This window comes from Anthonomus grandis, chromosome 6, assembly GCF_022605725.1.
Source record: "Anthonomus grandis grandis chromosome 6, icAntGran1.3, whole genome shotgun sequence".
NCBI classification, from domain to species: Eukaryota; Metazoa; Arthropoda; class Insecta; order Coleoptera; family Curculionidae; genus Anthonomus; species Anthonomus grandis.
Genome location: NC_065551.1, coordinates 26,491,803 through 26,504,733, shown reverse-complemented (window position 1 = coordinate 26,504,733; position 12,931 = coordinate 26,491,803). Strand labels below are relative to the sequence as shown.

Sequence of the window (12,931 nt, the reverse complement as noted above, 5' to 3'; positions counted from 1 at the left end):
TATCTATAACTTTTCGTCTTATCATTTCAAGGTAATTCGACAGTTGCCCAATAGCAAATATTAAATTATTTGAACTGATCTATACAGATGTTCAGTCAGCGTCCTAATTTCTATATATTAAAAAAAATAATAAAAAATATAAAATCTATTTTAGACAGTCACAAATTATTGAATACATAATTTCCTTGGCATTTTTTCAGTTCTATATTCTATGATTAATGATAAATGAATCCTCCCAATATTAAAACCGGATTCTTTGTCCACACTTATTATGAGGGTTATTAAGGCAAAAAGGCTAGTTTGCAAAAGGCGAAAATTCAAGATTTATAGCAGGTACTACTCTAGATTCGAGTTTATATTCATAAACAGAGTAACTGTATACGAAAATTGTCTATTAAAAGAAACTTATCGCGAAAAAACCTTTACGCCGCCACTCGAGCATATTAAACCATGCCGCAGTTTTTCTAAGATGACCCTATAAATCGTTCCACGTCCTCTCCCAGCATGTTATTTACAAGAAAAACAAACATTGCATCGAACAAATTAAAATAAAAATAGAAAATAACCACGAGAGCGCTAACGTTTTCAGAACGTATAGTCGCAGCCGTTGTAAGAGGCCGCGGCGGTCCAGATGACAAAGACAAAATATAAAGGAACGCTATAGTCGGGTACACGAAACCGTACGAACTAAGAAGTCGCCTGCCTTCGCCACGTTGACCTCGTCTACGATGCGACGAGAGTTCGGTGGCGGTGATCGCTTCGAAAGGGGACGCGACGTTGCCTGATCGTGCGGAATTTCCGAGATGTTTCACTTTATTGATTTACTGTGGACGATTGCATGAATGAGGATGGAAGCGTTATTTTTAGAATTTTAATCGAATTTTTGTTATAAATTAAGAAAACTTTAAGGGAGTTTACGAGAGATTTATTGTCTAAGAAGCCATACTAGCATTAAGGGCTCAGAACTTCACTCTGAAAGTGAAAATTATGTATTAGTGCAATAATAAGCTTATATAGTATATTTATGATTAGAAATTAAAATATATTTTCATAAATTGACAGGCCCAACTGCCTTCTTAAATAATTTCCTTTAAGAGAGATAATAACAAAGTCACTAAATCTATTCAAAAACATAATCACTCACCTTATATACTCATATTTTATATTATAAAGAATTATATTATATTCAATTATTTTAGTATTCTGGAACATGGAACCGACATGTCTGTTTGTTGAAAGCAATTTCAAATGCCTGGAAGACAGAAAGTTACTTCAGTATGGAAAACGTAGTAAACAAATACTACTGGAAAACATATGTCCTCACATGCCTGAAATAAAAAGAAAAATTACAAGAAAGACCAACATATAGCAGTGACCGCTGAACCCCGTATTAACAATCAAGTTTACCAAAAACATAAATATTTAAACCGTATGTTGTGCGTCTTAATATCCAAGGGTTAAAAAATGTTAAGAAAAACATCATGTATCCATGTATTAATAAATACTCTGATCAATATATTTTAATAAAAGTAACTATTCATGTATATTTTTGAAACATATAGAAATATTTAAAACATTATTACTTAATTCAGACGTCAACCATTATTCTGAAAGTAGAAAGTAGGGTTAGATGGGATCTTTTGACTTCCTGTAAATTGTGCCGAAAAAACGTCGACAAAATTTTTCTGTTCTTCATACTTATTTTGAAAAAATGCAATTTTTCAGAGGAAAATTGATAGGGTGAAATATGATCTTTTTTGTTTTAGACTAGTACACGTTATGATGAATTGAGGCGACATTAGCGTTTCGTTTTTGGGCAGATATATAGTAACCGGTAATAATAACCATTTTGAGCTTATGATGAATCAAGAAAATTCGACACATAGTTTTCGAGATATAATGGTTTAAAAGGTTCTAATGCTTTGTACTATAATGATAAAACATAATATGTTTAACATAATAATTAATTTGCTTTGGAAAATATCTGATGAGTGTTTCTATGGTTTTTAACAACAACCGAGGATGGCAACAAACCTAATAAAAGAAAATACAAAAAAACACAAAAATTGTTCAAAGCACCAACTTGCCAGTTACACTCTCAAGCTCAACGAACTAATTCTTGCTGCTCCAAAGCATTTGAATATTATGTTTCATTTCCTAGTTATGGTGGAAAATTATTTGTCGAAGATTATCTCAGAAGAAAAATCCATAAGATTTAAAAATGGTGATCTAGCCGGCCACGATGATCTGATCGGCCTATCCACTGGTATTTAGATGCTCTCCAACTAATAAACTAAAATGAGGTATAGCGCCGTAATGCATAAACCACATATTCATGCGTATTTGTAATGGAAGATCTTTGAGCAGAATGGGCAATTGTTCTTCAAGAAATTGTAGATACCTTTGGCCATTTAGTCTAGGTGGTAACTCAGCGGGTCCTATCATATATCGTCCAATTTTTCTTGCCCATAAATTATTTTTGAAATTGTACTTGGTGACGTGTTATTGCATAAGGATTTTTGTGTGCATAAATATGAAGATTAGGTGAGTTAATGGGTCTACCCTTCGAAATCCGGTTTCTTCCGAAAATAATATTAATGAAGTAAATTAATGCATTGTCGTGGTTTTACTTCCTTAAGAGCCATGTATAAAATTCTACCCTTGCGGTGTAATCATTGGCGCTTAAACCATGTACTTTCTGAAGGTGGTATGGATGGAGCAGTTGCTCTTGAAAAATGGTATTTACTGTACATTTGGAAACTTGAAATTCTCGAGCAACATTCCTATCCCCAACTGCAGGATTTTCATGGACAGCTTCTAAAACATAATCTTCTTCAACTGCAGCTGTACGAACAGTTCTGGGAGTTTGTCGGCCCATATTTGGAGCAAAACTGACTAAAATCCAAATCGTTTTTACTACTTGAAACTTGACTCATAATAATGTTATAATCATTTCTTACCAGTTTCTCGTAGCCACTGATCGATACGTCGGAAAGCCTTTGAATTAGGCAGGTGTCTGTTAAGGGAAACTGTCAGCGTACAATCTTCCTGCTTTTAAAGCATTAAACAACAGCAACAAACCTATACTCAGATATTATCCAGAGTAAGTTGATTATTATATGTATGTTATATATAGTCCACATAATGTATTTGAAATATTAAAAGCAAATATCTCTAAAACTATTAACTTTAGAGACTCAATAAAAAGTCATAAAAAATTAAATTATAACTTTGACACCCTTTATTTCGCAAACTATCAACTTTTGGGTTCAGGTATGTTTGGGTCACATATTTTGGTCTGTAGTATCTCTAATTTCAAGATTTCTCAACCTTTCACCCTGTATAATATTAGTGGCCACTCTGAGAGGTTGTATTCATACATTTATGATACTTTGTATTTATTTATTTGCTTGAATAAAGAATTTGTTGTCATTTGTATCTTGTTAAAAGAAAGTAGATATTCTCACATAGTCTATCTAGTACTACTTGCTTGTTGTGGGTTACGGAATAAGACAACCTATACTCACTTGCTTCGTAATTGCTACCAAAAAGTTTTGGTAGAATGTTTATTGAAACAAAAAGGTCGACCTCCAAGGCATCAAACAAAGGCATCATCTTGACAGGTCGATTGCACGAAATCATCGATGAAAGCTTGTTGAAATGGGCCTTAAAAAACGTAAAGCATTATTTTTTAACTTCAGCCCTACTATTTCATCCACTAACGTGGTTATGGAGCCCCACGCCTCCATACGAACTTATAGATATAAGCAGTTCCAATTAACCACAACCAAATTCCTGGAAAAAATTTTAAATTAATTACAGGGCATTATTTCCATGACAGACCTCGGTCCGGGCTTCCGCCCCACTGCCACCCTCCCCCGTCACCACCACCGAACCCCACGCCCCTCTTAATATCGTCTGCACGCACCCGAGCAGCTCCCATCCAACGCCTCCGGTTCAACTTTTCGGTATTTTCTCGACGTAAATCGGGCAACGTTGCCTTCGAACGTCGAGGAGGAGCGTAGAATAGCAATTCGGGCCCCGCGTCACCAGTTCAACGAGTGAACAGACCCCAAAGAAGTGAAAAAAAAGGCCCCGAAACCCGGGCGCTTTCCAAAGTGCAAAACCCAATAATTTTTTTCCGTTTTTTTTTTCATCGACAAATTTCCCCGTTTTTTCAGTGTGGAAACCGTGGAAAATTAGTGCCGGGCAAAAATCAGTGGTGATGTGAAGTGCGTAATCAGTGTGGTGGCTATCGAGGGCGACCAGGAGGTAATAGGAATAGTGCGACACGATGCGGTCGAAACGGCAGTGGTTTATTGTGATATAGTGTTTATAGTGCGCCAAAAAACAACGTTTCCTCAATGTGGTGTTTAGGGCACGATGGTCAGAGAGACTAGACACTTGTGGGTAGGAAATTTACCCGAGAATATCAGAGAAGATCGAATAAGGGAGCATTTTAAACGGTAAATATTGAACCTATTCGTACCACTAGATCTTTTACAGCGTTGCTGATGCCAGAACCGTCCTAGTACCTTCAGCGTCATGCCACAGGTGTACAAATCAACGCTATAACAAAATTGAAATATAAATTTTGTCAAAAACTGTCAACGTGGACACACAACAAAAAGCCAACGCTAATAATGTATTACTACCCACGAAAGTCACGTTGTAGAAAATAATTTACGTAATACATGAAGTTTGAAACCATGTATACCACCTATAAAGTCATATTTTAAAAAGGTATGTTAAAGGCTATGTATGTACATACATACAAACAAAGTACGTCAATATCAAGGTGCCTAGGTATTTTTACATTATAGAAAATGTTTAGAACTATTTATAGTTAACAATATTTCAAGGTAAAATGGTAAATTCATATAAACAAAGCTTCCATACCAATAACTTACATTGAAAAAAGGCCCCGAAAAGTTATCAAAAAAAATTAAAAGTTTGAATGTTGACCTTGCCACCTCACAGTGATAAATCAGAATTTTAGCCGCATCTAGAAATATTCTTTTCGTACTCGATAATTTTTTGTAGATGCTAAATATTCTCATAATTTCATTTGCATTTGCTTAAAATATGAACATCATATTTCTTGGTTATAAACGTTTATTGAATCCAGGTAGAGACCCAACCATTAAGGGATACCTAAATATAGCATATTTAAACAGAATTGACCCTAATAACAGTCCCATCAACTACTTTATTGAACATCAGGTAAAGACCATCTGAAGACAAGCCATATGAGATGAGAGAATATTAAGAGTTAAAGATAGTTTAGGATATATTTTTAACGGTTTTAAAAATGGTATTGGATATTGTTGCAAAACTTAATTTTTTGCTGATCTTTAGATAATTTTGTACTTTCTCAGGGTAAACTGAAAATCTACTTTCACCAATACTTATACCATCTAAAAATGATTTTTCATGAGATCCAATTCCTACTTAATTAAAACTTTTATGCAAAAATCAGCATATGATAAAAGGCCTTGAATCAATCAATTAAATTATTTGTTAGTATTTAATAACCAACTTCATATTTAAAAATGGCAATTGAAGAAATATAAAATTGTATTCCATTGGAACTAAATTGATATGACAATTTGGCTCAAATCAGTTTCCTAATTTGTGTTTCTGAATTATCAGACGCGTAAGTCTCTAAATAACAACTGTTCTTCCCGGGACATGAGATTCAAAATACAGAACCAATATTTCTCCTCCTATGTTTTTTTTCATAGGAGTTTAAATGATATTTTTGTTAGAGGCATTTGGGACAATGTTGAATGTTGGGTGTACCTCCAATTTCGCTCTGACACGTCTTCTACGTCCTGATAAATCCAGTGAAGGACCAGTAAATCTTGAGACTAATCTTCTATAAAACTCAATTCTGGTGGTAACATTTCTGTATATTGAGTAAATTTATACTAAGTAAACTGCCAAAAAATAAGCTGTTTAGGTCTAAAAGCTGTGACTTAAATTGTGCAAACCTCCAAATCAATTGATATAAGAGAGTTTGGTTTAAATCAGTTTCATATCTGACATGAAATTCAAAATACAGAACCGATGTTTCTCCGTAGAGAACCAAAACTGATTTTTTTAGGGTAATTTTGTGGTCTTCCTTAACCCAATTCCGGCCAGGCAATAAAAAACCGTATAGTTATAATTGGATTTATATTATTTATTGCCAAAAATATTACTAAACATGAATTTTAATATATAAGTAATGTTTTTTCACCCCGTGGGGTATATGCATATTGGCCAGATCTAATAAGTATATTTCTATATTATAGGCACAACTTTTTTAATTTCTAGTAAGGAAAGTTGCATGTAAATCTACATTGCATCTTCTACAAAGGTAAATTGTATGATTTTTACACTCTTTACATCTTCTTTGCGTTTTCTTCATGTCTAACGATGGTGTGAGCTTCTTTGTCAACTCTTAGATCTACTGGAACAGGTTCTCTTGGTGGCCAACGGAACCAGCATGTCTACCCTCGCAGCTCTCAGATTTCGTCAGTCCAATCGCCAAATAAAATTTGAAGTCCAGCTGAGACATATTTGATTTGGTAGCTACTCTATACAGTTTGTAGGAATTGGCTACCACACTATCTACTGTATTTTCTTCAATAGAAGCCAATTTCAACACTTCTGTATAATGCTCAACTTAATAAATTGCAAGAAAATAAGCTATTTGGGGCTTTTTACATTACTAGAAGCTGTGACTGAAGTTGTGAAAACTTCTACACCATAATATCCATGCTCCAAGCCATTTAGCAAAATTAGCCCTCAGAAAAAAAAATAAATTTCAATATTTAATAATATAATAAGATTCCATTAAATGCTTCTTAGCTGCTTTCTCTAAATTTTCAAACATCTGTGGGTTTCCAAATAATGTCTGCTGTCCCTAGTCACGAAATTCATAATACGGTGCTAATATTTAATAAAGACAACCCTTTCAGGACCAGAAATGCTACTAACTCTATTTTCAGATAAATTTTGGATCTTCATACAAATATGAAGAGATTATAGAAGGAACAAATTATTCTTTCTTTGTCAAGAAATTGATGTTATTAAAGGAAAATAAAAAAAAGCCACTCCAAGAAGCTTTGAATGAAATTGTGAAAAGCACATAAACCACAATACCCATACCCCAAGTCTTTCAGCAACTTTGACACCATCAATATAATATTCCATAATTGGTTTCTTCTTCAGTATTTTCTTAAATATGGAGATAAACTACGCATAATCAGTACTGCACCAAGTTCCTTATTCACTTCAGACAATACGTCTTTGAAAACCATCTCAAAAAAAACAAAGAAAAATTAAAATACAATACCCCAACCATTATAGAACAGGTTGGTGGTCGGTGGTTCTCACCAATAATACTGCTGTAACTAGTAAGTATTCCTTTATAGCAATAAGTACTTCATTATATTATGAATAATGGTATGCAAGACGCGTTACGTACTACCTCGACGATCCTTTGTTTTTAGCGTTTTGTTTTTTACCATGGCCCGTGCGATTTTCTCCCCGTGCAGAGGTGAATGCACCTCTGATGACGTCGATGGATTGTATAGAATAGACGTTCGAAATTTTGCAATAGCTCGTTTCTATTTTCAATGTATTCAAACTGAACCGTGTCGAGTTGCGACACTACGAACACCTGACTTATGTGTATGTTTTTTTTTTCTTGTTTACTACTTGCTATCGACATTTGGTCATCAGTGGTAATTTTCTGGGAAAAACATTGAAACATTGAGGAAAAGTAGGTTTCTCCATTGTAAGTTATTTTATTGTTTTAAAATGATATTGCCAATCCAAGGAAGGTACAATCTTACTTACTAATATCTCATACACAAATTAATATTTGATCTAACTAACTTGCCCCATATTTACTGAGGAAAAGTATGTCTCTCTATTATGTTTCGTCATTATTTGAAGAAGGTGGAATCTTATGATAGGAATGGAATCTTCAGAAAAATAGGTATTAGGCTGTGAATGTGCAATTTAATCAATTAGGCTTAATAGAAATAGTCTTTATTTTCTTGAAAAGAAAACATTAAAATATTAAGAAAAGGTTTGTAAATTGCAAGTTTCGTAATTACTTAAAGGTGATATTGCCCATCTAAGGAATCATTTCTTGCTTTCGAGGGAAAAAGTACGTAAGAGTGCTGCTGATACAAATAAAATTATAGATGACAGTACTACTCCTAAGAACCTCAAAGTACTAATATCTGTGTTGTTATGCTAGTGTTTTTATAGATTGAGACTTCCTTTCTTTTAGCGTCATCCTGTGAGACTTTTAAGCTAGCAATTACTATTTCAAATAAATATTTATTTGCTAAATAGCATTTCAGAATAATATATGAACTGTCTACATACTTTGTAGGAAAACCATAATTTATTCAGACAAAGAAAATACCGTAAGAAGCATTTAGCCACCACCTGATCGCTAACATTAAATTATTCATTACCAACTATATCGTGCAACTATTAATTACGGAACAAAGACAGTTTTATTAATTATAGAGCGAAAGAATTATGCCAACGTTTATGGGCGCATTACAATAGAGCATCTATAATAATTATTATATAAATTATTTAAAAACTTACGTTGCACTGCATTTTACGCTGCGAAAAAGAATAAATATTTGTTTTAAGCGAAATAATAGTTTATGAACCTAAAAAAGCCTAACTAACTTAAGGAAGAAAAGGGTTTCGAAGAAAATCTCATTAGCAGTAACTTATTCTGACCAAACCGTGATTTGTCAAAAGAAAGAATACAAAGTTGCCTCGTAAGATCTCCAATAGTATGAGCTTCTTTCAATAGATAAAAACGTTTAGTTTATAGTACTAACCTCATTCTGTAAAAAAAAACATTCATAGTTCAATTTAATTTATGATTAACCTTATTATAAAGAATTAATTGTGTAACAAATAGATCAGCTCCAGATAACACCAAGAATAGTAATTTTAACCTTAAAATTGGTCATTTCAACCAAAGATATCAAATAATAACCATCCATTTCGTTTGCAATACTTTTTATTGCTCGTAAAAAGATGAATCACAGTGAAACAACAATTTTTAATTCATTATCGCGGTTGATCATTGTTCTAGTTATAATTCTCGAGATAATCATTAGATTTAATTGTAGTATAGGATTATGTTGTTTATTGCAGACTTCTTTCATATTTACTGCTTGCATTCGGTGATTCAAGTTACAGATTGATTTATTTAATATTGGTAGTCAATTATTAATTTATGGCATACCAGTTTGAATGGGTAAAAATAAAATTGAGACCAAAAGGTTTACTTGGTCTTGTTTAGATGGTGGAAGTAATGCAGAACACACTGCTAATAATTCGTGCTTAATTGTGTAGATAATTTAAAATGGATTATTATGAGAACTTTTGGAAATTACCATAGCAGTAAATGTCACTTGCCTCTGATGTAATAGGTCACATTACGTCTTTAAACAAATCAATAGCTTCTATATTTAAGGACAACATAATAATATGAATCGTTTTACTTACGTTTTCTTTTATTTGGAAGATAATAGAATTGAACTACCCATAAATCAATTATTTATGAGTTATATAATTTGCTTTGGCATTGGTAATTAGAAGGTTAAAGCTAATAAATAATATCATTATAGGCAACACAATATGTGGCAAATAATGGATTGTTAAAATTGAACCAGTTGAACAACATATAAAGTCACTATTTAATTTTTTTTTCTAGCCCGTCATGGATAATTAATCTTCATTTTGACCATGCATTTATTAGTCTCTAAATCCAAAGTTACTTCAGTAAATGAAAATCATAGTTGAAATTCTTAAATAAGATATGCAGTAATAAATATGGGTTGATGAAGATTATTAATTAAATAGGTATATTGTTATTAACTTATACTTGCTGAAGTCAGATCTGAGGTCAGAGCAAGGCTGAATGCCAGGATTTATCTGTTCCATCATATGTGTTAATACCCCAGTTAATACTGGATCATAGAATGAATAAAAATACCTTAAAATATCGTATGGGAACTTTATTAATTTAATTTTCTCCCTATCATTACAATCTGCCTTGTTATGGAAAATGTGAAACAAGGGGTTGTATTAATAAAATGAAGCACATGCTTTTACTCTACCTCCGTCTCTTTTTGTTTCATTAAAGTATCAAAACACTTAAGCAAAAGCATGTTCTTCTGCTTATTCATCTAAGAGTTAAGAAATGATAACTTTCAAGTAATTCTTATTACCCAACAAGAAAAAATGAAGCCAAACCAGGTAAAAAAAAAACTCCGAAAAGCTTTCTCTTTGTATGGGCGTTACCATGTTACCAAAAACGTTTCAAGATTGGGTCCGTGGATATTTTTACGTGACAACGCAAGAAGATACCCTCCGAATTCGCAAATTAATTTTGCAAGACCCCGAGAAAAATATATACAGAAACCCGGATAAAACAACGTGGTGTTATGTGTTATGCCGGGTCGGAGTCCGACGTTTTCAGAGCGAGTAGTACGTACAATAGCGGCGTAATTCCGTCATAGATTTTTATTCGGTCGTGCTTATGCTGGCTATGCTCCGGCTGCTCAACCCCCAGTCAAAATATCAACTTAGGGTAAAAAGGACGGGGTTAGAAAAATAGGGGTTAATACCGATCTTAATTTTATTATGTTTGTATATATAGTATATACATTTCTTATAGGTAGCTAGGGATGCCTCATTTATCAAGTTTTGATTGAATATCATCACTTTTGCTCATTCTTTTAATTAAAATCCTAAATACCTATAAGTTGTTTAAAGATTATGAATCTCTCAACTCAAATTATTGTAGAGGAAAGGTGGACAAATGCCAGTCAAGAAATTTGTTTTGAAAGTATGATGAATAGAGCAAAGGGTAAACCCATGAAAGACTAATATACTAAATAGGACATAACCTATTATAGAGAGTCAACTAGCATATATTTATATATAATTTATACATAAAGAATGAAATATAAACTTACCTTCATATGGAATTCATGTACAGTAGGTTATTAAGCATTAAATATTATATTTCAAACAACTATATGCCTTGATAACAGTTCCATGCTGTTTTATTCTTGTAATTTCTACCTAGAACAAAGAAAAATATTTATTACATTAAATTATCTCAGCCATATTATACTATTATATAAAATTGTTCTATAGGTACTAAATAAATACCAGAATTTTCAACATACACCAACTTTGCTCTTTGATGTTTGCATATAATACTATCACACAAATAAAATGATAACTTAATTGATAAATAAGGCATCATTCACTAAGATATTTAATATTAAATTATACTCTTTTAATAGTGCTTTTCAATAGTTTAGGCTGCAAATTCTTTGAATTTTTTGCTAAATATTTTAACTAAAAGACTTATGCATATGCTCCAAGAGGGTTGTTAGATAGGAATCCAATGAAAAAGTAATTTTATAATTGGCAAATGATTGTGTTTAATTCTGAGAAATAGACAATAATACAAGGAGTTGGCGTGAAATGAACTACTTATTGCTGATATATTGGAAAGAATAAGATCTGTTATACCCTTGGCATTGTACTTGGCAATTTGTCTGCTTTGCCAGGGAAAAAGTGGCGGCTTTGTTTTGTGCAGTGTGCCAAAAATGAGAATTTTTTCCTGTATAGCAGAAAATATAATTAAAATTCTGCAATATTTAAAATCGGATATCAAAACAAAACAAAGATAAAAAAACATATTTTAATCATGGGTTCATTATTAATTGACTGTTCTTATATGGGAAGGTTTTTGTATGTTTGAATGTTAATAATTTTTATACATATTAATTTTGATTTAGGAAATTTTTCAGCAATTGTTGTCAAAAAATGAATATTATAGGTAGAAATGCAGATGGACAGGTCTTTCCCAAAATTAGTTTTGTTTCAATTGACAGCAAGGTATACTTTGGGTTTAAAGTCTTAATAATTATAGAATTATGACAAGGACTATTGACCTACTCTACAAATGAAGTCACAAATTTAATCACAAAACAGACTTAAATCACGAATGAAACTATAAGAAGGGAAATGATGGATTTGTTAACTTTCCACAAAAGAAGTAGTTAAAAGATTATTTATACTAGATATGCCCCTAAAAAGCAACAAAAAGCCTATAAACAATTTTAGAAATGAAGGCTTTAAGTTCTGACATCGAAAAAGTTTATTTATGTAGAAATTTATTATTTAGAATGTATGCATAACATAGACACTTGTTTTGTAAGAAATAAAATTATCATCTCTGGATTTTGAAAGCAATATATTTTTTTCAAAATATGATATAGATTGAAAGTGTGAAAAACCATCTTTAAAAGATTTGAATTCAGGGACTGGTCAAGGTGTTTAGTGAAAGTTAAATAAACTTTGCTATAAATAATTGAACTCGGAGGATTATCAAACTCTGAGCAGTATTATTGTCAGTTTATAATAAGATTTCAAGATGTAAACTACTTCATATACGTACTTCATATGTAAACAAAAAAAAACATAAAATTCTAAAAATTAAAATCACATTCTTAAAAGAAAATAAATAAAAGTAGGTCCTGTTTATTTATTCTGTGTAATAATTTTTACAAAAAGCTCCCAAATAATTATTTGAATTTTTCAAGTTCTTATTTTGGAGTTTATGTCCACCAGATCCTTTCAATGGTACTCTTTTTATTAAAACGAAGCATAGAGTAAAATATTTATTTACCAAACATTGTCTAACATATAATTAATAATAATAAGATAACTTATGCTTGACAGAACAATAAATAATTGTACACAACAGAAAAAAAATAAAATAGAACTATATACTTTAGGTAGTTTAAGTTAACTGGGTATAAAAATTAAGTTAACAGCATATAAAAACTTAACAGTCTATAAAAATCTAAATGAT

The 12,931-nt window shown here is 32.0% G+C and overlaps 1 protein-coding gene and 1 long non-coding RNA gene across 5 annotated transcripts in view; one reads left to right on the top strand and one right to left on the bottom strand.

Moving 5' to 3' along the window:
- Nucleotides 1-12,931, bottom strand: part of LOC126737317 (uncharacterized) — a 36,771-nt gene that overhangs the window by 21,635 nt on the left and 2,205 nt on the right. The window contains exons 2-5 of one of the 2 annotated variants that reach the window (XR_007660991.1): nucleotides 11,016-11,124; nucleotides 3,724-3,795; nucleotides 3,528-3,666; nucleotides 1,145-1,328 (exon numbers count right to left, since the gene is read on the bottom strand). This is a non-coding gene — a long non-coding RNA (uncharacterized LOC126737317). The remainder of the gene's footprint in view (nucleotides 1-1,144; nucleotides 1,329-3,527; nucleotides 3,667-3,723; nucleotides 3,796-11,015; nucleotides 11,125-12,931) is intronic. The other variant, XR_007660990.1, reaches the window with a different exon arrangement.
- Nucleotides 4,033-12,931, top strand: part of LOC126737312 (protein split ends) — a 137,378-nt gene continuing 128,479 nt past the window's right edge. For 2 of the 3 annotated variants that reach the window (XM_050442164.1, XM_050442163.1), the window contains exon 1: nucleotides 4,033-4,466. In XM_050442164.1, the coding sequence (XP_050298121.1) occupies nucleotides 4,384-4,466 (83 nt within the window). In that variant the 5' untranslated portion in view covers nucleotides 4,033-4,383. The remainder of the gene's footprint in view (nucleotides 4,467-12,931) is intronic. The other variant, XM_050442165.1, reaches the window with a different exon arrangement.